Below are 26,807 nucleotides of genomic sequence, written 5' to 3'. Positions count from 1 at the left end.
TAGATACGAGTAGGTAAATATAGAGTTGACATAATACTAAATAATACGTGTGTCTATCTTTTCGAGTTATTGAAATACAAATTAATTTTTCGCGTTATGGAGAAAAATATTATATGTATTGGATACCCGTGTAGGGAATCGTTGGAAGGAAGGGAACAACATTTTCGTAACAAGGATTTCGCCGTAGCGAGGTTCTATTCGTCGGGATCTTTATTTTTATGTGTTCCCTCGTTCCTAGAAGAAGGCTGTACCATTTTGGATATTTTTGTATAGGTACTTTTACTAGTTAACTACTCAACACGTACGTACGTAGTACTTTTAGTACTTAGTAGTATTTTTACTATTTATCAAGCGGACGTTGGATTGGATGCGAGCGGGGTGCACCGACTTGCGGTGACTGATCCAAAGCAAAGTCCAATGGCATGAACGGCATCAAGGACGAAGGTCCCTTCTGCATTCGTACAAAACCACAAAGACATCTAAGAAACCACAAAAAAGATGACATAACAACGCCGTCTCATCCCTTTGTTTATGACCCTCATAATCATTAGCGGTTTAAATTTGGTAGTTAATATGTTTATTGTTTACCACCCTGTGTTTATGCGATCACAAAGAGCGCCTTATCGCTCGTATATAAGGGGCGCGAAGGCGCGCGCGCGCACACTCGCTCGCACCTCTCTCGCGCCGCACGATCGATTTCCCGCCCTTTGTCATTTCCACCGGCGCGCGAGTTCCTCTACGCGATCCAAGCGAGGTTAGTGTGCGATTTTCACAAGTTTATTCGCTTGTGTGAACAAATTGGAGCGCGACTGCACCAGTTCGCATCTTTCAGTGTCGTGCTCGTTTGTTTTCGCTTGTTGTGTACCTAATTAAGTTCCGTTGTTTTGTTTTCGAAATTACAATTGTGATTCTTTTAGTAGTGATTTTTACTTGAAAGAGGTAAAATTAAAATTTAAGGAATTACAATTTTGTTACACCTAACGTTTATAGGCAATTTAGAGGAACGCAAAAAAAATGTTGAATTAAGGTACCTACCTATGTAGGTATTCATTACTTTAGGCGTTGTAATCCAGTAATGAAACCTTTTTTTGCTTCGTCAGTAATGAAACATTTTTGTTGGCTTATTAATTTAATAATTTTCATTGTTTTTTTCGTACACATTTCCGAGAACTGGTATAAATAATCGATCGGCGTAAATTTGTATAGGTAGTTATAGTATTTTTATTTATTTATATTTACCATCATAAATAAAATATAAATTCTTACCTTACCATAAATGTGCCGGTATAAACCAATAGGGTACGGGTTAGGGGACCATTGAGCCGTCGGGAGGCTCGGGCACCCCCTTATTAGGACGATTTACAAGGGGGTGCCCGAGCCTCCCGACTCCCCAATGGTCTCCTACTCCTACCTCCCCTACTTATTGTCGATTGTGAATAAAACGCTATTTCCATAAAGCTTCAATTTGAAATCAATCTTATCGATAGCCAAAAATTTGATACCTTTAATTAAAAAACCGGGCAAGTGCGAGTCGGACTCGCGCACGAAGGGTTCCGTACCATAATGCAAAAAAAAAACCAAAAACAAAGCAAAAAAAAAAACGGTCACCCTTCCAAGTACTGACCACTCCCGACGTTGCTTAAGTTTGGTCAAAAATCACGTTTGTTGTATGGGAGCCCCATTTAAATCTTTATTTTATTCTGTTTTTAGTATTTGTTGTTATAGCGGCAACAGAAATACATCATCTGTGAAAATTTCAACTGTCTAGCTATCACGGTTCGTGAGATACAGCCTGGTGACAGACGGACGGACGGACGGACGGACGGACAGCGAAGTCATAGTAATAGGGTCCCGTTTTACCCTTTGGGTACGAAACCCTAAAAACGCCACAATTATCTAACATAAATAACACCCTGAAAAACTGATTTCAGTGCGATTAAGAGAAATGTAACAATAAGAGACAGGTTTCTTAGTCATCAATAGACGAAATATATCAAAGTTGCTTGCGTAAGGAATACATTGTCTAGTTGCTGACTTTGTTATAGCGAGAGAAAAGCTATCGATGCAAATCAATATGCAAGTGTGCAAAATAATTGGGAACAAGTGTAGTAACTTAAGCGCGTGCATGCAGAGTTGACTGAACCGAAGATAGAAACCGAAGAAGATAGAAAAGTATGTAGCAAACAAAATACCACATAGGTAACAAATATATCTATGTATGTACTTATAGGGTCATTGTGCTAGTTTTCGTCCGGTGTCAGTTTCCGTCCACTTGACGAAATTGGAATATAAACCTTCATTGCTGCACAAATTTGGACTTATTGCATCCTTAATATCTAAATAATTTATCTATCTACATAAAAATTATACTTCGTAAATAGCAAATTATAAATGAAATGTGTTATTCACTAATCTGTCAAGTGGACGGAAACTGACACCGGACGGAAAACTGACGCAATTACCCTATATCGACTATAGCCATGCACATAAATCGTGATAGTGAGACTTATCGACTATACAGTGCATTATTGGTTATAGGTAATTTTATTTGTGACACGAGTACAGTATTTACATATGAGTGTTACTGACCAAGTTAGTGACTAAAATAATGAATTAGGTAATTAGTTACGCTGTGTAAAATGTGACCATTCTCTTAATTTATGCCCTGAGGGTATTCATACTGTCTGCAAACATTGGCTATAAATATTCGAGTAGTGTGTCTTTGGTTCGAAGATTTTTTTCTTTGAATTTAATCAAGTTCTTTGATAAACAGAATCTTATCAATGTAGCTGAATAAGAAAATATCTTGTTTTGTACCGAAAATCTTAAAGATCTTTTGATATTTAAAACTCAAATATGGATAAGGTATTAGGTACTAAAGTAACTGCATTTTTTTACAAATGCTCATCAATTTCTAAAATCTAAACTGTTTTAACTGACCCTAATCATATTAATGTTTAAAATACTATTTATTTTAATCAGTTGATTAATCACCCTAAACTTTATTTTAGATCAAAGTTAGTTATATCTCAGAATCCGTTTATTACCTACTACAAGCGACTAAACCATAATTGTTTTTGAAAATCGACTGTAACAACATTGTGGTTGATTAGCAGCCTTTAATTAAGTAGCGAATGCCTAATTATAGCGATTTACAACTCATCGCATTAATCTTGCGTACAATCCGCGCTAGTGATAAATCAAGTCGGTTAATTTCCGAAGACAGGTGAATAGTAAACGATCTAAATCGGCGCGGCCACTCGCGCGCGTGCCCGCCATCCTAAGGAGCCCTCACTCACCTCGCGCCCAGTGTCAAGCCCGACGGCCGGCATCTCTAGGAAGTCTGCATGTCTTAACAGGAATCTCAATAATCGTCATTAACTTTTACGTTAGATAAACAATTTCGATTAAACCTTGCATAGTTTGCTTTACTTAAGAATAAAAAATGTGTAGGTAATAGATAGTAACGATGATTAAAATTGCTAACTTTGAGACTAACCGAACCTAACCATTGTCCGATACATTCAATATTATTTCAAGTTCAAGCATCGGTTACGCTAGCGCTATCACGCACGAATAAATTAACAAATTACTTAACTTCGTTTTAATAATTATCTTAAGATACTCGTGCACAACAGTTACTCACTAGTGAGATGATATTGCCACGATTGCCAGATTCGGATACAAATCTAAGGATCATTCTGTCTGGATAAAGATGATTGATTCATTTCCATCTGTGCCCGGCGGGAACAAATGGCATTACACCTCCTTTAATATTAACATTACGTCCGCTGCTCATCGCGTTATAAATATTCTTCTTACTAACTTTTTTGACCTACTCGTAACTGTAACTTGGTAACACAAGAGATTTTACTTTTACAATTATAATACTTAGTTGAGAAAATAAAATAAACTTCAGCATTTCATCCTAAGCCCGTATCAATCATGAGCACCACACACATAGTGCCATTTTCCCATGAAAGACTCGCCTGCCATTTATGCAGCATGAATACTGATGAATTTTCCTCAACAGTTAAACCGCCATGAGTTCCACGGACTTCCGCCTGGAGCGCAGCCAGGAGCTGTCGGCGGAGACGCGCGCGCTGGCCGAGCAGGAGCTGCGCGAGACCCCCGAGCGCGTGCGCGAAGCCCTGGAACGTCTGCGGGAACTGCTCAAAGAGAACAAGGACCTGAACTTTGCGGATGACGATGAAACGCTTACAATCTTTCTACGTCCCTGCAAGTGGTACCCGGAAAGCGCTCTCGCACTGGTGAGTACCCACCTGATATTATTATGTATTTTAGGTCCTGAAATATAACACTCACATGTTTCAATGGGAGAAATAAGATTGTAAAATCGATATTTCGTGACTTTAGCCATTTGGGATGAGCTATCGGTTACAAGAAATGCTATCTTTTCTCGTCGACTTCTCTTAAGCATAGCTTTACTTTTATCTTGGCCTGGCCCTTTTTTAGATAAGTAGTTTTGGTAGTTACGTTAATAAAACTTGCGAAAGTTTTCGTTATTTTTAAAATGATAGTAATTACCAAAACCAGCAGCATCATTATATTCATTATTTTGAAAACTAATTTGACCTCAAACTATCCATTGTGTATGATATTTCGCCAGAAGTTCAAACTCACTGCAAGTTATATAATTCATTGTTTAACCACGTTTGTCACTGCATCTGTAGCCACGTCAATCGCATAACGAAGCGACCGGTTGTTTGTGAAACGGGGCGCCGCAGAATCCTTGGGGCTCCATAATTCATTATTTCGACATTTTGCCACGATGGATAATACCTAATAGTTAAGTAGATATTAGTTTAATGAGCTGTATATTTTCGTTGGTCTGCGGCATGCAATTTAATTTAATTTAACCTACCGCGACGCAAAAGTGCGTGCGTGTTTTAAATTTGGCTAGATTAGATATTAATATCTCAAAGTACTAGCGCCTACTTAAATACCCGAACAAATTTAAGTGTAATAGATATATGTATTTTTTATAGTTTCCATAACTGCTTGCCAATTATTTTAACATTTTTTTAAACACTCGTGAGAATGAGAACGTTGTTAGCCCTGTGTTAAATTGTTAAATTGGTCAAGGTGGTGATATACAATAAAAAAACGTTCACTATAAATAAATATTGAAATAACTACATATGCTGTTTTGTCCATTTCATACGACCAAAGAACAATAGTAGGCATGCAACATGATTTAGGCACCGATGTGTTATTTATACATACAATAAGTGCTCATAGACCGACAAATTTTGCGCATGCCGTACGGGCTGCCGGCAGCGTACCAAATTTGCGTAACTACCCATCGTAATGACATACTGTTGAGTAATTCTTTGGTGTTAGAAGTTAACGGTCGACTTCGTGGGACTGGCCTAGACCTCGCCGTTTAATGTCTGCGTAATCTCCGTTATGTCTTTCGTATCTTTTAAATTACGCCTAAAACATTTTTGAAATTATTTCTGCTGTGAGTTGTAGACCTCGCGAGACCCCATGGATCCGCAATTTTAACATTAAAAAAAAAACTGAATAAAAATACATATAAGTAATTATTGATTCTGCTCACAAAATTTCACGAGAATGAGTAATGCATAGAAGAAAGCCGTCAAATGTACGAACACATTTTTGCACTAGTTAAAAAGAAAATATATCGCTCGCATTTCGCGTTTGCTCGGGCAATGATATAGGTAGGTACTTCTTATTCTTATTTTTTTACTACAGACCAATGGCAGTACAACACAGGTTTAATCTATACAATGTCTAAGTAGGTATGAATATTGATTAAATTCCTTCTGCGCCAGTCTTAATTCCGCACGGCTACATTGTCCTTGCTCTACGGTGGCCGGTTTGTTTAATTTCGATGCAGAAGATTCTGCTGTATATGTAGACTGTACAGATTCGTGTAGGCACAGTCTGCAATTATTAAATTTATTTAAATAAATATATCTGTTATTAGGTAGTATTATTGATTTAAGTGTTTTGTCAACGAGATAAATTGTAGGTATTATGATCTATTGGTACGTATCATTATACCTATACGAGGTTACCTACCTATACTTATGAACAGTTTAAATTCGATTATACTTATGTACCTACGTAGAAATATGTGTGCCCCTATTGGATGCTGAAAACTACGAACATCAGCAAAAAAACATTTATATTGAAATCAGTTCTGTACCTATAACTATTTCTGCAGTAACGATGATTAATTATCATCATAAGATATTAACATTTCGTTTTTGCAACACCACAAGCAAAATTAATCTGTTATACGCTTTGTCGTAACATCTTTATTCTTTGGCGGTGAGTTGACATAACAAACGACCGATCGTTGCTGTCTTACACGAGCGTAAATATTGACGATGTTAACACTTTGATATTAAAGACTATATTAAACAATTTCACTTTTTCCGGATGAAAAAGGACAAACAGAAGATTTAGCATTTGTTTAAAGTTATGAATGGAAACATTAGCGATAATTTATCTTTCACAGATTACTTAATAGTTAAAGGCATTATCAATAAATGTTGTAAACAGTGTAACCTCTGTTTGTCCCACTTACAATTACATAAGGAGATACCTAGACTATTACATACATGACGACATCCGGAAGAGCATACGATAGCCGATGTCAAAGTGCATCGCTTATCGATATATGCTTGCTCCATATAAACTAACAGCAGCATTTGAATAACAACGTTATCCTCGCCTAGCAACGAATACTTCTTCGTTGCTAGGCGTTCTTCGTTGCTTACTGTGGAAACTACTTCGTTATAAACTGGATAGACGAGTGATATGCCTTCACGAGACTCGCTTAACCCCTGTAATTAGAGCGCTTTCAAAGAGCAAATTGCTGGCAGGGAAATGTTGTCTAATATCTACGTAGGTCTAAGAAAATTGTTGGGTTTTAATGCGATTTTTTTTATGGCAGACATGGTAAATTAAATGTCTTTGAGGATATATGTAGTATAATTTTCGCGTCAGGGTTGTTTCTGTAATAGTATGTACAGTATTTAAAATTATACTTTCTACGGGACATGTTGTAGGTGGCTAGGCTATGGGGTTCTAGTTTGTTTGTCTGTGAGATTTTTAGATCAGGTTAAAATTGCAGTTATTGGCCCGATTGCAGCTACACCAATATACCTTAATGGCATATCGTAAAACTTGTTACAAATATTGAAACGATTAGGTATGCTACCCTCTGCCAAGATTTACTATCACTGAGAGTAAACTCTCGTTCAGAAGACATGTAGTTAATTGGTTTATCCTTAGTTTATTTGCTGGCGCAAAACATCGCCGCGGCAAGGACCGGCAGAATAAATATTGTCAGCAGCGCCCAATGTCAACTACTTCTCTTACTCGGCTATACATTATTATAATACACATGTAAGTCATATTGCACAGTTCCGTGAGGGCATCGACATTGCTGCACTTTATTACGACTTTATTGCAAATATCAAATATCAAATATCAACATTTATTCAGCAAATAGGCCACAAGGGCACTTTTACACGTCAACATTGAATTTACATAAAAGCAAAAATAATAACATCAACAATTTTATAAAATAAAACTAACAATTCAATCTAACGTATTACAATTACTAAGAGATGTATATGGTCTCTTAATGTCGAATTACATACAAAATACAGATAAAAAAACACACACAAAAAAAATCTATAATATTTAGAGGTGTAAATGTCTCTAGGTGTCAGAACTATAAGATTATATAGTTTATCAAGTTATCCTTAGAGATGTATAGGGTCTCCAAGAGTCAATATCCTGTATAATTAATACATTCATTAAAAGAAAAGAAACATACGAGAATAGAATGAGGCGTCTCACTGTAATTAATTAATAAAAGTTACTAAGTATAATAGCTCGTGTTAGCTTAACAGACCAGTCTCCACAAACAGCACCCGTTCACGAGTATGACGCGTATCTCAGCCATCGCCTCCCTCAACCTTCATTCGGGAAAGTGGCGACCCGATCAACAACGCCACCGTAAGCAAAGACTTTTAAGCGAGCATGACATGTTCAAGCTACCGGCCTATATTAATATTAAAATAGTAATAACATGTAGCTGTAAGACACGGCATTTTGTGCTCATATGTTACATAAAAAGACAGTAATATAGCTTCACATAATTACTAGCCTAAGTTGACTTAGAGATGTAAAGGTCTCTAAGTGTCAGAAACATTAAAAATATAGGTAAGTATGTACAATCAAAAATAAAAATCAAATAAATAAATATGTACTTAGAGATGTATAAGGTCTCCAAGTGTCCAAAACTAAAATTAAATTAAACAATATAATCAAGCGAGAACATCATTGTCTCATGTGTCAATTCTACTGGACACTAGCATATTTAATTCACAGTGTAAAAAAAAAAAACAATATTTATTTAATTCTTATTATACTAATGAAACCAATCAAGCTACCGGCTTAAAAGCATCTCTATCGTTTATAAAATCATTTACAGTGTAGTACGCCTTACGTAACAAGGAGTGCTTAATGTGCGACTTAAATTTGTGAAGTGGTAAATTCACTACATCAGTGGGGACTTTGTTATAAAAACGTGTACAGTTCCCGACGAAAGACGTACTAACCTTACGGAGGCGGTGGGCGGGCACAGCAAGTTTATGTTTGTTTCTAGTGTTATAGTTATGGATATCACTGTTAACCTTGAATTCGTGGATGTTTTTCCGAACATACATAATATTCTCTAGTATGTATTGAGATGCAACGGTAAGAATGTTAACTTCTTTGAATTTCTCTCTTAGGGATACTCGAGCGCCCAGTCCATAGATGGAACGTACAGCTCGTTTTTGCAGCACAAATATTGTCTGAATATCTGCCGCTTTTCCCCACAACAGAATTCCATAAGACATAACACTATGGAAGTAACTATAGTATACCAGCCTGGCCGTCTCTACGTTTGTCAGCTGTTTGATTCTCCTCACTGCATAGGCTGCTGAACTAAGTTTTCCGGCTAGAGTGCCTATATGTGCATGCCATTGCAGTTTGGAGTCTAAAGTGACTCCCAGGAAAACAGTTCGGTCCTCAAATTCCAGCGTATCACCTTTTATTTTAATCTTGCTGTTATTTACCTGCTTGACGTTAGGTAGCGTAAACTTGATGCATTTGGTTTTCTTGGCGTTCAAAAGCAAATTGTTTGCCGTAAACCAGTTTACAATGGTAGATAGCGCGTCATTAATGCTCTCGAAGCTATTTTCCTTTCTGTCCACTTTAAATATAAGGAAAGTGTCATCTGCAAATAACACTATATCATGTCTATCTTGCACAACTTTTGGTAAGTCATTAATGTATACCAAAAACAGGAAGGGACCAAGAATTGAACCTTGAGGCACTCCGAGGGCTACCGGGGACCCCGCCAGCTACCACCAGGACCATTGCTAGTTTTATATCGGTACTTTAATTCAATTTTGACTAGCCTAGGTGGTTAACTACGCGATTAAGTGCCCATAATACCGTTGTGCAATTTAAAAATGTTTAATAATCGTGAAAGTTTAAATCAGCGGTTTGTGTGTGTTAGTGTAGGTATGTATTAAAACTGACAAATGAAACTATATGTTTATGTCCAGTAAGTAAATATATGCAATTATGTATTGTTAGTTGGATGAAAATAAGTAGGTAATAAATTCATTGTAACTTTTAAGTCCGAGTATGGGGTTCGGATCTTGGATCGTACTTGTACTTATATAGATTAGATTTTCACCGAAGAAGACATCGTAAGGATACCGGGCTAATTCCATCAAACCCAAAGAATGAATTAATCATTACCTCCTTCCAATACTCGATGACCTCTAATTGCAAGATATTAACCTAATTAAATTATAACCTAGCCTCTTATAGGCTAGCGAATATACGAACAAATTAATAATTTCAACTTTGTAATAATTGTAATCTTGACGTAAATCGGAATTATTATGTATGTACCTACTTAAGTGATTTTTTGATACGTCTTAGGACCGATAACACAGGTTGTTTATCTTATGAATTAATCACGCTACCTCGGTGCAACATGCATAATTGTATTTATGAGCTCGACGATTGAATCATACGGAAGAATGCAATAGCTCACCGTTCTACGATATTGGGGAAAACAGTGTGCCAAGGTTCCTAATGTTTGTGTGAGCCAAGGTTTATAAATATGTAATAAAAAATGTTACATTTTATCATTAGTTACCAGGCGGAGGATTTCCGTTGCAATCGTTTTTAGTGCGTATATATATACTAACTTAGGAACGTAAATTCGGAGTGGGGCTCAATTCTACTTGTTTTATAACAAGTTCATCATGTCCTTTTATGAAAAGTGATGGTGATTCGGTCAAATGTAAATTTTAAAAATTATTTGATTGTACTGCATCTTAAGTATGGGCCAATGCCAAGATATACTAAGATTCTTCGTAACTTTTAATTAAGCTCTGCACATTAAATATACATGTGTGAATAAAGTAAACAATGACTTCACTGGGCTGATATTACATACTCACATAAATGTGATTCATTCTTGTATTTAATAAATAATCGACGTTATTAAAAACATTGATGGGAGTTACATAATTAGCTTTATTTCCTAATACTTCTTAGGAAATACTCTTAAGGCTCATAAGTCATAATGTTATTAACTCCTTATGTTATTCAAAGTGACTTTTCGTCACTAGTTAATTTGAAAAAATCTCGAATCTCGCTCTGCTACTCAAAGTTCAAACGCAGTAACTCTGTATGCATACCATGCATAAGTTACCACATTTTTAGGGTTCCGTACCCAAAGGGTAAAACAGGACCCTATTACTAAGACTTCGCTGTCCGGCCGTCCGTCCGTCCGTCCGTCTGTCACCAGGCTGTATCTCACGAACCGTGATAGCTAGACAGTTGAAATTTTCACAGATGATGTATTTCTGTTGCCGCTATAACAACAAATACTAAAAACAGAATAAAATAAAGATTTAAATGGGGCTCCCATACAACAAACGTGATGTTTGACCAAAGTTAAGCAACGTCGGGAGTGGTCAGTACTTGGATGGGTGACCGTGTTTTTTTTTGCTTTTTTTTTTGGATTATGTTACGGAACCCTTCGTGCGCGAGTCCGACTCGCCCTTGCCCAGTTTTTAGTTTTATTGACAGAACAAAATACGTTCAAAGTGCTTAGTCATGTTTTACTCAACACTCAACTTAATAAGTAGGTAAATCAATAATTAGGTGTGCTAGTAGAGTTAGCATATAGCTTGAAGCTTGAATTAAATAATTATTATATAGATGAATTAGTCGAATTATATATGTATGAGTAAGTATATGTAATGTGCACATTTGCACAATTATAAGATTTATAAGAATACTCTTAAGTTAATTCGCTTTGCCTGCTCTTATGTTTTAAATTAAACGATATTTTTATAGTAAATATAAATAGGACTTTATTGCCGTGTATGTATACATTCATATGGATTTTAGACCTAGTAGGTAATTTCTTATCTATAAATCATGGAATAATCTTTTAATAATGCATGCCGGTTTTAAACCCGGTTTAAAAAAATGTGAGTAACGCATTGGGTGTCGGATGTTTTCATTCCACCAAGTAGTTGTTTTTCTATATACCTACGCACGTAACTTAGGTAGTACGAGTACACGCTCTGTTTAATATACTTAATATAGGACCGGTAGATTGGCAGCAATAATATTTAATTATTTTATCATTATCTCTTACATGACATAATTGATGAATGGTTAGTATCAATAAGTTATGTAGTGGTAATAGTGTAGTGTTTGTGTTAGATTACGATGGTCCAAAGGGCGGCGGCGCCGGCGGCGCGGCGGTGACACGTCCCGCGTTTGTTGCGATATGAGCCGGATGCGCACAGGCAACTCGCCTACAGCCGCTCCAGTAGGTACCTACACTTAACAGTTTATAATCTATATCGATATATGGTACAAATTACTTTGCCTTATTGCATTCTTCTTCATGTGCCATCTGCACCCGGAGTTTGGCGACTTTGTGTCCACACGTCACTTTGTCTGAAGTCATGCGAAATAAGTAGTTTCTGCGCTGCTAGCTCACATGGGATGACCTGTTTAGGGTCCCCCCACATCTGGCGTCTTTCGAGCGTCGGCGTCTACAATTCTATGGCTGACGTCAACGCATCGTCGACGCAGCGTCGACGCAACTGCGCAGCGACGTCATTTTCCATAGCGCTGGACCGACGCCGACAGACGCCGACGCTCGAAAGACGCCAGATGTGGGGGGGGGGGGGGGGGCCTTAATCTGAAAAAGTAACTAAATATATCTCTGCATTTCACCTGATTGGTTTTTGGCATGAGCAATTCTCTTCCATACTGTGGTATACACTTATTGTATACGCTTGCAACTTCAGAGGGGTACCTAAGCCTTGACGAGAGTCTTTATTTTACCCAGTTGCGTCATAGCAAGAGGTTATGTTTTTATGCGTAACTAAATCTGTTTGTGAGGTGCCTTTTCTTTATTAATATTTTTTGTATAGGATGTAGGTGAAAATCACAATGACGAGTAGGTACGTTTTGATTCTAGCTCTAAAGTGTTTTCTACCTCGTTGCGTAGCTGTAACTAGTGTTTGTTTCTATGTTTTTTATTTACGGTTTTCAAGTTTGTTGCCCTTTCATTTTCAATATCGACCAGGGTTCTTTAGGGTAGGTACAGCAAAGTTAGCATCAAATCTTTTTAGATACCAGCGAAAGTTGCCAAATGTATTGGACACGTCCTTGTTGGATCCGTGATATTATTTATTTTTAACTTATGCTGACTCTATGACAGTACATAAAAATTCTTGAGCAAAATCTAAAAAAAAAACGTACTACCTACCTTGTGCTCTACCGTGTCCAAGTGTTTTCTAGTAGGTGTAAACAAGTTGTATTGTATTATTTATTTTGTAACTGCATTATTATAAAACAGATTTTAAGTACCATCAAGATTGATACCTACTTATACTTAATACGCGGCAAATTAAATGACATAATAATTATGTAGGTACCTACCTATGTCAATAATTTTATCCATTGGTGTTAAAAAGTAGTAACACTATTATACAACGCGAATGCTGCTGAAGTAAAAAGTGGTGAATGTCTTTACTGTTCACACAGCTAAGTAGGTATCTTTGCTTTAGTACCTTTCTATATTGACATGTCAGCATAAGGCGCTTGTAAAAAGTTTCTTACATAGAAAGTCTTAAGTGCATTCATTTTTCACAGTGATATACATCATTTTGATGGTATTGATTGCAATCTATGTCGATGCAACGGCACCGATTGGCAGCTCCATTACATTTAATAACGGAATAATGATTAGGCAACCTCATGGTTGCTCTGGAGGTATGGGTTGCCGCGTTATTGCAATCAGTCGTTAACCCGCCGCGCCGCTCGCACGTGGTTGGGCAACCCGTGGTCGTTCATATGCAGCTGGGGTCTGCTGGCAATCTAAATTATCCTGAAGATGGATTGCCCAAAATTTTTACACAATGACGAGAGGCTTTTTTGACTTACGTATGTCTTATGTTGAATAATCCGGCTGCTATTTTAGAATCTTAAGCATCTTCTTTCAATTATCGTACATATGATTTGATTATATCTTATATACATTTATACAGGGTGATTAATTGCTACGTGACCAGGACTAACCCTACATACGTACCGTAATATTTAAGTATTAAAACTACTACACTTTTTTCCTGTTTTTTGGAATTTCAGATCTTTAAATAATTATATGACGCGCAATCTATTGTTTATAGCTTTCTTTGAAACAATAACAAACTGAGCCGTTATGATGCATGTAATCGATAACTTAACGATATTATTGTCGTCACATGTTGATTACAATGATACGTTAGGATTCTTCATGTGATTTTTAATAGCACAATAAATTCAGGTGCATTAAACTTTAACCTGTGTTGTAATTCTCATGCACCGTCTCCGTACCTACGTAATTAATGGCCACTAAAACGGCCAGTCGGCTATAGACTGCCCTTTCGACTCAGTCATGGCTGATTTGCTACACAATTTGCCCACTTAAGTAGTTGCATATTTTCTTCAGCAAATCATTTCCCGGTAGTTTTGTTGTTTTGTTGTGTAGTTAGTAGTTACTCAAATTATTCAAATCATATGAGGAAATGAGGTTCATTGTGTCCCCATGTATCGTAAACGACTTGATTATTATGATGACAAGCAGTTCCAATGTCACCAACTGTACAAATGTATAATATGTTTGTATGCGAATGCGAAAGGCGGAATTTTATTACGCAGTGGTGAAATGCTGTAACAAATTTGTTGTCTTTTCGATCGCGGTTAATGCGACATAGCTAACGAATGTATAAACAAATGTAGGTTACATTTCCTTCAATAAGTGTGTTGTAAAAATTCAGACTACTTTTTCTTCGTATATAACCGAGATAAATTACCAGCACTTTGCCAAAAAAAGACTTATGCCACTCGATTAATATATTAACCATTGGGAATAGTTATTACATTTTTTATTCTGGTCAAAACACGGTTAGAATTTACTAATAATGCATGTTTTTCACAGATGCGAAGGATAGCAGAGTTCAAGCGAGACAATGCGTCGTTGCTAGACGGGTTGATGCCCGACCACGAGAAGGATGCCTTCCTCAACCACAACGTGGTGAACGTCATGAAGGGCCGCGACCACAAGGGTCGGCGGGTGCTCATCGTCAACGCCGGAGGTAAATACTGAATAACTCACCGGCCTATGCACGTCCTAAACTCTTGTCCCGTCACAGAGGGAAGCTTGTTTATTAGCCAGACATCGTAACTTTTACAGCATTTTTGGTGCAGCGGAGTTGCGTTAACGGAATCGGTATAAACGATTTCAATCCTAATGATTAATTAGCATTAATTACTTTAATATTAACCTTAATTTACCATTTCAGTTGGAATTATCTATACTAATTCCGTTAACACCACTTCCCTGCATCAAAAATGCTGTAAAAGTTACGATATCTGGTTATTAGGTTATTAGGTAGCTAAGTAGCTATACCTACTAATCACAGTAATAAATCACTCCATACGGTAACATTTTCAAAAAAATTAATATCGTCCAGTATTTGAATCTATACGTTTCGTGTATAGAACTCAATCAATAAAGAATTCAACACGATTTATTTATTTCCAAAAATTACCAGATAAGTACCTAACTGTAACCCTCTCAAATCTTATTTTATTCATAGAAAAAACCACGAACAAAGCTGATAGTTAAATAACAAGATAATAAAACGATGTAGGTACGTTTCATTATAAATGAACAATTGTTTTAATACAATTTCAAAATAAGTTGCATCTATTTCCCTTCAAGTCTATTATTTGCGTAATATAAGTGTACTTATACGAAGTAAATATTATGCCAAGGATTAATTGAGCAAGCCTACTTAGTATTATATCGGTGTCTTATCTCAATTCTAATCCTTTCAATCTTAAAACTAGGGTTTGTTTTATCAAGATTTATATGTAAGTAATGCTTAATTTATATTATATTATTAAGAGATTAAAGTAGGTGCCTTTACGTTAAAAACAAATAAATTATTATCACTTCTATTTTTCTTAAAACAAACTAGAAAGTAACATTGTCAGCCGTATTTGAACAATGTGATACGTCAAATACTAGATATTGAAACGATATGGATCGGATATGTTAGTGTCAAAAGTGACGTTTTTGTTTGAAAAAATACGGCTGTGTATTGATGGCTGGATGGTGATCAGGTTCCTGGGACCCGAAGAAGGTGAACGCGGACCAGCTGTTCCGGCTGTTCTACCTGATCCACGAGGCCGCCATGCTGGAGCCAGAGTCGCAGGTGCGCGGCACCGTCGTCATCATGGACTTCAACAACATGGGCTGGACGCAGGTTAGCACTCATTCATTTAAAGCCGGTGCACACCGGCTTGCGTGTGCGTGACGTGTCTTACGTACGCGTGCGCTAAAATGTTGGAGCCGCACACACACACGTCACGCAAGCGGTGTGCCGTCTCTCATAAGGATATGTATACTACAACGCGTACGTGCACGTCTACGCACACGCATTCGGTGTGCACAGGCCAGTTTAATCAGAATTGTTATTATTACGGATTTCTTACGACCTACCTAACAGTCGAGACACTTGTTCACGACTTTCACAAGCGAACTAAATCGATCTGTTTATCACGTAGGTACACCACACCACAGCCGCAAAATTGCATGGCCACTTTATAAATAAATTTATTCATAATGTGTCCATGCAATTTGTAGTTCGCTGTATATCAGGGCGGTCGACAAAGTAGTTGTTATGAATATCACGATTTAGTTACTGTAGAAAAGTTCATAGTTACTGCAATGTTTTGTAAACGTTAAGGCGCGGTGTGTAGTAAAATGCGCTTTTTTGTAACCATATTTACAGACTTTTACAAGGATTTCATGCATTATTTTCTAGTATGTATAACTTTAGTCCTTGAACTACGTTATTGCTTGTCAGAAACACAACGGCTCATTATTTTCTCGATAGAATCTTAAGTTGAAAACATGCTTAAAGCTGTCTTTTGATCCATATTTTAGAAGTACTACGACGAAAATGGATATGAAACTTACCTCATTCGATAGCTTTTAAGTAAATCTTCGTTTTTGCTGGTCCTTTTATCGATACGTTAATCTTTTCATTCATAATTTTATGAATTCAACTTTTGCCTACTAAATTACACCCTACGCGGCAATACCTTGCGCCTATTCCCCGCGCCAGTACGCCCGTGGCCACTGCCAGCGTCGGACCTATGCTAGTTTAGTGGACGTTTCATAAAATGGGTAACCACTGTATAAATATGCAAATATGTTATACACACAATGTTTTTCAACATTCTTACGAAGAAAAGCAAAATAATTCTTAATTACTGTGACATTTCAGACATTCGCCCGTCATATTGTCAATTTATAACAAGTTGGGAAGCAAAGGCACACACCCGTCTAACCAATCCGGAATTCAGTCACGATTGATAAATTGTGTAAACAAATTTTATTAAAGGCTATTTCAAATTGAATCATTTTTAAACATATGTGTACGGGATTCAAATACCTATGTGGGAGTGTTTAGTGTATGGTGGTACCCTTCGAGCAACACCGGCTTCCGAGTGGTACCTAACCATTTCACCGCTTTTAGTTTCCGAGTTACCTACATGCGTTTTAAGGGAAGTGGTCGAAAAATGCCTAAAATGGTTTTGTGTTTAATATTAGGTAAGGTAGAAGTACTAGTGCTCGACGCTGCACTAGTATTCGACATGGGTATAGTGTGTAGCTTTCAAATAGAGCTCGACGGCTAATCCTTTTTTTTTATTATGAATGGGCTTACTCATGGCCACAGACTCCTATTGTCTATTGTTAAGTAAAACCGCTCATGCCACGTGCCACAACCACCTGCATAAAAAATACGTACTCCGGTTACTGAGTGCGGCGAGTCGAACGCTACAGAACCAGTCTAAAATGTGTCATCGAGATGACACAAAGGCGCGTTATCGGAGAGCGCACCTACACTGGTTTTTTGAGCGTTGGCCTAGCCGGCGCTCAGGTGCCAAATAAAATAATTAAGACCCTTTTTTGCACGTAAGTAGCACGTGCGGTTTTACTTAACAATATTAATCATAATTTCAAGAAGGTTTGTCGTTCAAAATAACACTTGCACTGCGTGTGCAATCAAAATCGTTGCAGAATTTTCTTGGTCTAACTCTATTATATTTGTAAGGTAGGTAGCTCATAGTAATTGGGTATAATTTGATTAGGTTCTTAGTTTGTCGGGGTATACTCTCATATTGTATATAATTTCATTAAGTACTCATTAAATTACGAATTTGCTAATAAACCTTATTCGATATTATTTGCCGGAAAAAATCCCGGAACTGATAAATCAGAATATTCAGAATACCGATGGCGCCAGAATAAGGATGTACACGTGCTGCGCGGGAATGGTGCGGCGGGGTGCGCGGGGCGCCCGCCCGCCTGTTCTACCACTCGTCTGCTTCACCCCCTCGGAAACGTAAAACTCAACTATAAGAGCGCCTTAACACTTGAGGCTCCTTTAGGACGGTAAACAGGCCTCAATTGCTTGGTGATATGCAACAAATATTTGCATACACATACTAATTTCACTAATTCGTTTATAATACTTGGGTATGTTTGACAAACTTACGCGTGGAAGTTCGATCCTACGACTTTTCTGACTTTTGAGCTTAAAGAGTGACTTTGAAGTGTTGACCGCATGCCAATAGAGTTAAAAATATTGCTATACTTTTACTGTTTTTGGTTTTGATATGTCGGTCACCTTTCATCGACAAGTCGCTGACTTTCCTCTGTTGACAATTCATTTTCTAAACAGTCTGCCAAGCACGTGTAAAACTGATGAATTGTTTTGAAACACGGCTGGAACACTGGTCCCTTATACTAGTTATGCAGAATTGCAGACATGTACTTGTAGCGATGGTCTTGATCAATGCTGCAATTCTTCAATCAGAAGCAATTCTTTCCCTCCTTTTGGGAGGTAGCCAGAGAGGACTTGATCAACAGTTTGACTTCAGATTATGGAACAATCTTGCTAACTAGCGTCGCCTGAGACAAAAGTGTAAGAGTATTGTTTATTGCCATTACAGCCCATATTAAATCGTCGGGTGACAAGCAAAAGTCACTAAGTACTATCAAAAAATTAAAGTAACAATGCACTTTATTACACTTGTAACACGATTTATAGTCTAATAATTTCAATGGTGTTAGTTAGTGACTTTTGCTTGTCACCCGACGAAACGACAAAATATGAAGGCAGAACGTTAATATTGTGGGCTTTTTTTATTACAGTAATATCAGTTTTGGCTTATATTTCAAATGATTACCGAATGTTATGTTGTACCTACATATTTACGTTCTTTTAACTAGGCATTTACACTAACCTTGTACTAATTCTAGCAATACAACTTAAACTTATTCAGCATGCATAACGATACTGTTTTATAGTTGGTAATCCTTAGATTTATCTTAGATCATAACAGCCATTGCGCTTCATTGTTGAGTTGCTGGTTTCGCCATTACTCGTATGTCTTCACCACATTTAAAATGACTGTAATCTTTTAAATAAATCTCATGGTTTAGTTACATTTTATGTAATTTAACGTTACATTACAATATACCACCAATTAGCCGTTATTTAATTGGTACTTCTGATTATTTACGAGAACGTATACCAAGTCGCCAAGTCAAAACATTGTAGGTTTATTAATGCAATTTTTTAATCATTCGTTTTGACGGCTTTTCTGGCCTAGAGTGAGTGCCTGAGTGGCCTAGTGACCCTGCCAATGAAAACGATGGTCCAGGGTTCTAATATCTTCAAATTTAATTAGAATTGATCATTTCACAATGTGGCAATCATTTCTTGAAATTAGCAGTTTGCCTTATCCTGAAAAAGTCAAATCTAACTTAACCAATTCTAAAATAGGATTGCATGAAATGATCAAATTCTATTATTATACGAGTAGAATAGAATTACTTACATCGTTATCTTAGTGCCCAAAACATTCTTACGAGCTTACTTCGGTTTAGTTAATTTATGTAATAATGTCATATACAATGTATTTATTTTATTTTACTTATACCCTGACGGCTTAGGTTGTCGTATAACTACGTAAACTTGCAAGTCAATTAGGTTAAGAAATCGAGCACTCACTTGTTAATGGATCTAGATTTACGTTGTACAAACATAGCATCTGTGTTATTGTTACGAAGCGCGTGATTACACATTGTATTCGTGTTTTATGAATCTACAGACACGTCCATAATATAAACATTTAATCTCTTTACAAATCGCGAAACTCGTTTTGGCTTTATGTACCTGAATACCTAACAGAAGTAGATAATAATGCTACTCGTACCTGATGCTAACATTCGATACTAAAGACTCATCATAAATAGGTATATTATTTGTTTTATGTAAGTATAAGTATTAATAATTAAATTATTTTCGAACCACTCCATCGTTTCATCAAGTCTAGCCGCAGCCTATTGCACAGAAATATTAATTCATTCAGTTTCTAATAAGAACATTACAAGTTAGAAAGTTAAAAGTCAATTTTAATATAGTACTATAGTTACAGTACCTAGTTATGTGATATCAGCAATTATTATAAGAAACACAGGTAACTTGTATTCTGCAGTCTACCCAATTCATTAATACACGTCTTTGATGAAACCTAGATTGAGGCGCACATGGCTTTGCCACAAAGACGCGTCAATGGCCTCTGCACCTATTGTGTTAGGGTTCATTGTGGCTTGTACAGGTGTTTGGCACGCTAGCACAGTCCCTGAATTCATTAGGGAAGTCATACAATAAATTACGAAATTATTCTTAATGAAGTTATTCAAAATCAAGAAATATACCTTTTAGTAGAATATACATGATTGAAGAAATTATTATTTAATGAAGACCTAAAAGTTAAATAATAAAATAACGATAATACGCGTGTACAGAGCGATATACTTTGTTTATATATTGTTGTTAATATAAGCTTATCGCTTACCCACTCTTGAGTATTGTCCGATAAAGCGAATCTTCGTAAACAAATCTACGAGTAGGTACCTACCTATCAGTTTAAAACCACCAAATTCACAAATAATCTGTATGTCTATGAATACAATGCCTAGTATAACTTCACCTCTACAATTAAAACATCTATGCGCAACCATATATCACACTCGGTACTGGCATCGGTGAGGTGATCGCTCGGTACGGGATGGCAGTAGCAGCCGCTATCGCCTCACTTTCACTCGCCGTCGCGCGCGCATGCCGAATGACAAAAGATGCGTGCCACCACAACAAAGGGACTGGGTGCAATTCGACAGGCTACTCGTGACATTACATGACTTATAACAAATGCGATATGACCATGCATACCTATACATCTTTTCCATCAATTCATCTTTTTTTTTAACTTTCATCTTTTTTATACTCTAATGCAAATTCCTTGCCACGCCCGACGTTGCTTAACTTTGGTCAAAAATCACGTTTGCTGTATGGGAGCCCCACTTAAATCTTTATTTTATTCTGTTTTTAGTATTTGTTGTTATAGCGGCAACAAAAATACATCATCTGTGAAAATTTCAACTGTCTAGCTATCACGGTTCGTGAGATACAGCCTGGTGACAGACAGACGGACAGACGGACGGACGGACGGACGGACGAACGGACGGACAGCGAAGTCTTAGTAATAGGGTCCCGTTTTACCCTTTGGGTACGGAACCCTAAAAACAAAGAGAAAAATTACGGCTTGTCACTTTTAGATCAAATAGGAATAAATAATCACAGGCTCATGCCAGGTAAAGTCGTCTCTAGATAACTATTTTGAATGTTAGTAGAGCATATATTTTTACTGACTGTAGGCAAGGTACCTAGTTTACACGTTTTTAATTATTATTAGTTGTAAAAATCCAGTTTCAATCAACTGGAAAATAGTACAAAGTGTTTGTTTATACCTATGCTTCGATGCCTGGTATGTCATACATCTTATTCTCGAGTACTAAGTTACTGCCGCCCCTACTCGAGAATAAAATGCAAAATCATCCCGATGTAGTGTCATCAGGATGATTTTGCATGAAACTCACGTTTTCGCCACTGAAGGTACTTGCACTTCTCATCGCGTGATTCACACACCGCTTAAAACAATGTATTTGTTTAAAATTGAAGTACTTAGCAAATGCAATTATACTCCCAACAAAGAATATTTGAGATCGTCCTTTCTATTGTCTCTTTATTTATTGTTAAACGTATTAAACTTGGTATTTATGGAACTGTTACAAAATGAGAGCAACAAAGGTAACCTACAAGATTTTAAAACGGATGCCGGATCTTCATTATCTAGAAAAACCTTCACGACACATTTTATGAACTACTTATCATGAATTATTGACACATGATTCACCTTTGTATATTAATCCTATAGATTAAAAATTAATACGTCATATATCACTATCATATTATCAACCAAATTTTCATATCAATATAAGCTAGAAGGCACTATTAATAGATTTTACACATATCAATTATTGTGCGTAATACATTTGTCAAACTTAATTTTCATAGCACGTGTCTGTCACCATTGTTCCAAACACATAATTGTTATAATCAACCTTCCAAGTTTTTATGATCGAGTTCCTACACTTAATTACCAATTATCGACCGTTATGCTTGCATCAAAATTTATAAACAGTTAAAAGATTCTCAAATAACCTTGTGATTTTACGAAGGTGTCATGAATCAATTTTTATAGAGCTGGCATGATCGGACGGTCAACAAATCGATCTCCGAGGAAAACGTCAATTCAGGGTTTAGGCTCAAGGGACGTCACGTCCGAGGCTAGTACATAAAACGCGACGTTTATTCCGGTTATAGTAGCATGTTAGGAATTTTGAGATGCATCACGCGTGGAAGATCGACCTAGATGCAATGAGAACAAGGGTGTCCAAGAACATCTACATTGTGTATAATTATTTATTTGAAAACACCTCTCGATCTTGCTTAGTTTGTTCAAGTTATCGGCAGTGCTAATTTTTGCCGAGTAGGGCTCTCAAATAGGTCAATATTTTAGTTAAACATCCGTTCCATTCCATGTCTCAGGGCGATGGAGGAAGTATGTTTTCCTCTCCAAATGGTTAAAGGACATAAACGTTTGACGGGTAAATACAAGTAGGTGTGGGCACGTTTTTCCTATCTCGGCGCGCTGGTGTCCGATGTTGAGGGTGACACCTGTGGTCAGCCGCTAGACGGCCGTGATCTATGAAGTGTTATAGCCTATTTATCGCCAATATAGCTACTGCAAATTGTGCTTAAAAAGAAATTCGACTTCTATTGGTAAGCAATTTGCAAAGCTGCGGGTTAGATGCTAATCATATTTGGCTAAATATACGTTCTTGTAACAGAGTTAATGGGTACATACACTGTATATCCGTAAAAATCTGTTTCGACAACGTAACTATTACCTATTAACATTGTTTAAGTGCAGATAGGTACGTCCGTTTGCACTTGATGTACATGTAGATAACTTTGAACACTATAATTTATCACTAGTAAGTAAGTGCCTATTATGTATCATAATTAATGTAACTGATTATATCATAATCAATAAGTGCTTATAACGTTCGTAGGTAGCAACCGATACTGGAATATCTGAAAATAAAACAATACTTATTATTTTATCAGCTGAGAAAGTGAGTGCAATAATCATGTCTGTGTTCTTTAACCTTCTTTAAGAGCCCATCAACGTGCGCACTAGCGCCACTGCTAAATAACCGTGATTATTTAAATTTAACAATAGGTATATAAGAAAGGGGGCCGCTCCGTACTGTATTTTGTGTTTAAGTACCTTTTGAATACATCAAACTAGTTTTTATGTTGTTGGATTCGGCAATCTATGCGTTCAAAGTTAAAACGGCCATTTTTGTTTTGAGTTCATAGATCGACGCAACTAGGAATAAAACTTTTTTTATGTAGTTGTTCGATTTTGTTTGCAGACAATGGGGCTGACGCCGTCGTTCTCGAAGCGGCTGCTGACGTTCATCCAGGACGCCATGCCGCTGCGGCTGAAGGAGGTGCACTTCGTCAAGCAGCCCATGGTCTTCAATGTAGTCTGGAACATGTTCAAGCCCTTCGTTAGGGAGAAGCTCAAGAACAGAGTGAGTATACTATACCTTTCTAAGGCCCAAGGTCCTACCTATAGTACCTCTTCAGTTCGATGAAATTTAAATCCTATTCAATTGGAACAGAGTCACTTTTGCTTTGATTCGTTAAATTTTCCAACAACGCAAAATTAAAACGCAAATTTTGTATTCTTCTTTTGTCTGGCTGGGCCTTAGGAGGATACCTTGCGTGGAAGGTTCCTACTGCCTACCTTTCATCCTTTATCTTGGCAAGCCAGAAATAGCTTGAGTTGTCGAAATATTAGCATAAGGCAGAGAGAAGTTAACGTTGATAATTTTAGTTTATTTATGATATTTTTTTGCAATACTCACACTCTATATAATTTCACGTAACATTATTAGTGCAAAGTGCATTACACCAACACAGCGATACAAAGTAAATAATGTAATAATTTGAATATGTTTACACAAAGTTATGTGTAGATTCAGGAAAAAATACCAAATAGTTATTCATAAAATTTGCCCTCTGAAACCCGAAATATCATCGTTCAAATCGTTTAAATCTCTCAACGCATGCGCACATAGAAGCCCCTTCTATTTTAGTAATGGCAATATTATTGGACCGTAATACTGCTTCTACCCATCTACGAAGCGGGTTTTAATTAATACGTTTCAGCCCTAGGGTTAATAAAAATTCGGTTCAAAGGGGTTCGGTCCATTCTGATATTTAATTCCCAATTCCATAAATAATGATCGTTTTACCTCAATTGTTAAATGACAGTTATAGTAGTTCAAAATGTGTAGTAGACTATTTAACTCGCGAAAGCACCCCTTTCTGGCTCGAACTAAATAGGTTTATGGAGTTGTTTATTGGTAAAATTGGTTATATTACCTTGTCTTACTTGACCTACCCCCCACTTGGCCATATCTTGTCAGAAATGGGGACCTTCCGTCCCTTGAGATTAACAATCTACTATTGAATTTGGAATTAAATGCGCCAAATGTGTTAAGTATGCGATAACACCTGCGGGCAGAATATGTCTTCCTCTTTTTATTATTACACTCCTCTCCCTAAGTGCTTTTTAACTACATACATAGTTGTTTCTGATGTGATATGTGACTGCGATGCGCATTTATTTTAACCTATTTACCATTCATTCTCAGATCTTCTTCCACGGCTCGAAGATGCCGTCGCTGCACAAGCACCTGGCGCCGTCGCACCTGCCGGCGGACTACGGCGGCGAGCTGCCAGCCATCGACTACCGCGGCGCCGAGTGGTACCCCGTCATCAACGAGATCATGCCGCACATCGAGAAGTGGAACTCCTTCGGGTTCGCAAAGACCTCGTAAATGCATTTAGTGGATTTTACTCCTCGGTGAAGCGCATTTGTCTGCATGGTGTCGTGTGTTGACATATATCGTCGGGTGACAAGCAAAAGTCACTAACTAACACCATTGAAATTAATGGACAATAAACCGTGTTACACATGTAATAAAGTGCATTGTTACTTTAATTTTTTGATAGTACTTAGTGACGTTTGCTTGTCACCCGACGATATTAAAATTAGTGATCCAAGAGACTCGAGCCTTTAGCTCTTGTTTTAGGGCTCGCTTCATCTCTTAACGCCTAAAAGGCTAAAAGCCTATTTTACTAATTAAATAGAAAAGGCTTTTAGCCTTTTAGGCGTCAAGAGATGAGGCGATCCCTAAAAAAGAGCTAAAAAGGTCGAGTCTTTTGGATCACTAATTAAAATTGATCTGGACTATGCAAAAAATAGTCTGAACAATAGTTTAACACCAGATAAACTTCCAAGATCTAGGTCCCCGAGGTCTCAAATAGGTATCTCGAATTCCTATAGGACTTTATTAGATAAGCAAGTTTAATATGCGTCAACACAAATGTCCCTTTCACACGTTCAACAAATGCTCTTCGCTAATGTTGTAAGTATGTGGATAAGCCACGAACTGTATACAAAGACCCCTTGTATTCGACAAGCCGCTCCCGCGAGGTGTAAATGGATTCCTTTCACACACGACCTCGAGGTCCTAAGATAAAGGGGTCAGAGTAGATTAATAGAAGATTGCCATAAACAAGTGTTTCTATACAGCAAGCATACAAAGGCTGCTGTTCAGATTAGGGTTCTTAGTTAATTACGTAATTAGTGTCGCATGAATGCCCATGACAACTGTTGTGAATGTCTTTATGGATTAGTTATGTAGGTAGCTATTTTAAGTTATTGTAATAATAATCGTTATGAATGGTCGGAGCAGCTGCAATGTTTTGAGTGTGATATTTGATGCAAATACATAATTATTACACAAAAATTGCATGTCTTCGTTTTACTTCGAAACGAGTGGTTCAAAATATTATTGAAATATATGTTTGCATAATATTACGGAAAAGTGAATATCATGACATTTATATACTATGAATGAAAAATATTTTATTAAATTACGATTTATACATACCTATATAATTTATGCTCAAATGTGGTTCGATTTATAATTGTGACATGAAATTGTGTGCCTTTTACAATTATGATTCAAATATACAGAGGCTGTGAATGTTATGTAGTATACATGTGCCAGTTGATTACCATGTTCACCAAAATGTAGGTTTAGGTATAAGTCGTCAACTTGTATGTGATATACATTAGAAACATGGGCAAAGGAGACAACTCTCTAGCTTCGTGGATAGATTTCATACAGTAATTATACAGGATGAAATTTTAACCACTAGCCATACTCTGCGTAGTGACTTTATAGGTGATACTAAACAACTTTTATTATGGGACCAATGTGATGCCGCTGATTTCTATGGGACAGCCAATTTTTTTTGCGATTTCGGCATTAGTCCCGTCATAAAAGTTGATCAGTATGAGTATGGCGAGTCGATAAAATTTCAATCTATATGTCTAGTTATCTCATCACCAAAAATCATTCCAAGAATTAGCTTTCGAATTCCATAAAAAAACATGTTTTGATGTGTTATATACCTGACTTGCTCAAAGAATAGATATTATGTAATTTATGTATATATATGTACATGAAAAAGTGTCCTTTTAGAAATCTGTTTTAAGTAAAGAAAGTTTATAGGAAGTAA

At 36.9% G+C, this 26,807-nt stretch overlaps 1 protein-coding gene across 1 annotated transcript; it reads left to right on the top strand.

The window, feature by feature from the left end:
- Positions 1-627: 627 nt before the first annotated feature.
- Positions 628-26,807, top strand: LOC134663925 (clavesin-1). Its single transcript, XM_063520467.1, has 6 exons — positions 628-754; positions 4,034-4,271; positions 14,588-14,744; positions 15,778-15,920; positions 23,579-23,740; positions 24,869-26,807. Exons 2-6 carry the CDS (start codon positions 4,044-4,046, stop codon positions 25,052-25,054), a joined length of 876 nt encoding a protein of 291 aa, XP_063376537.1. The 5' UTR covers positions 628-754; positions 4,034-4,043; the 3' UTR covers positions 25,055-26,807.

This window comes from Cydia fagiglandana, chromosome 4 (genome assembly GCF_963556715.1).
Source record: "Cydia fagiglandana chromosome 4, ilCydFagi1.1, whole genome shotgun sequence".
Taxonomy (NCBI): Eukaryota; Metazoa; Arthropoda; class Insecta; order Lepidoptera; family Tortricidae; genus Cydia; species Cydia fagiglandana.
This window is presented reverse-complemented; position numbering and strand designations above follow the sequence as displayed.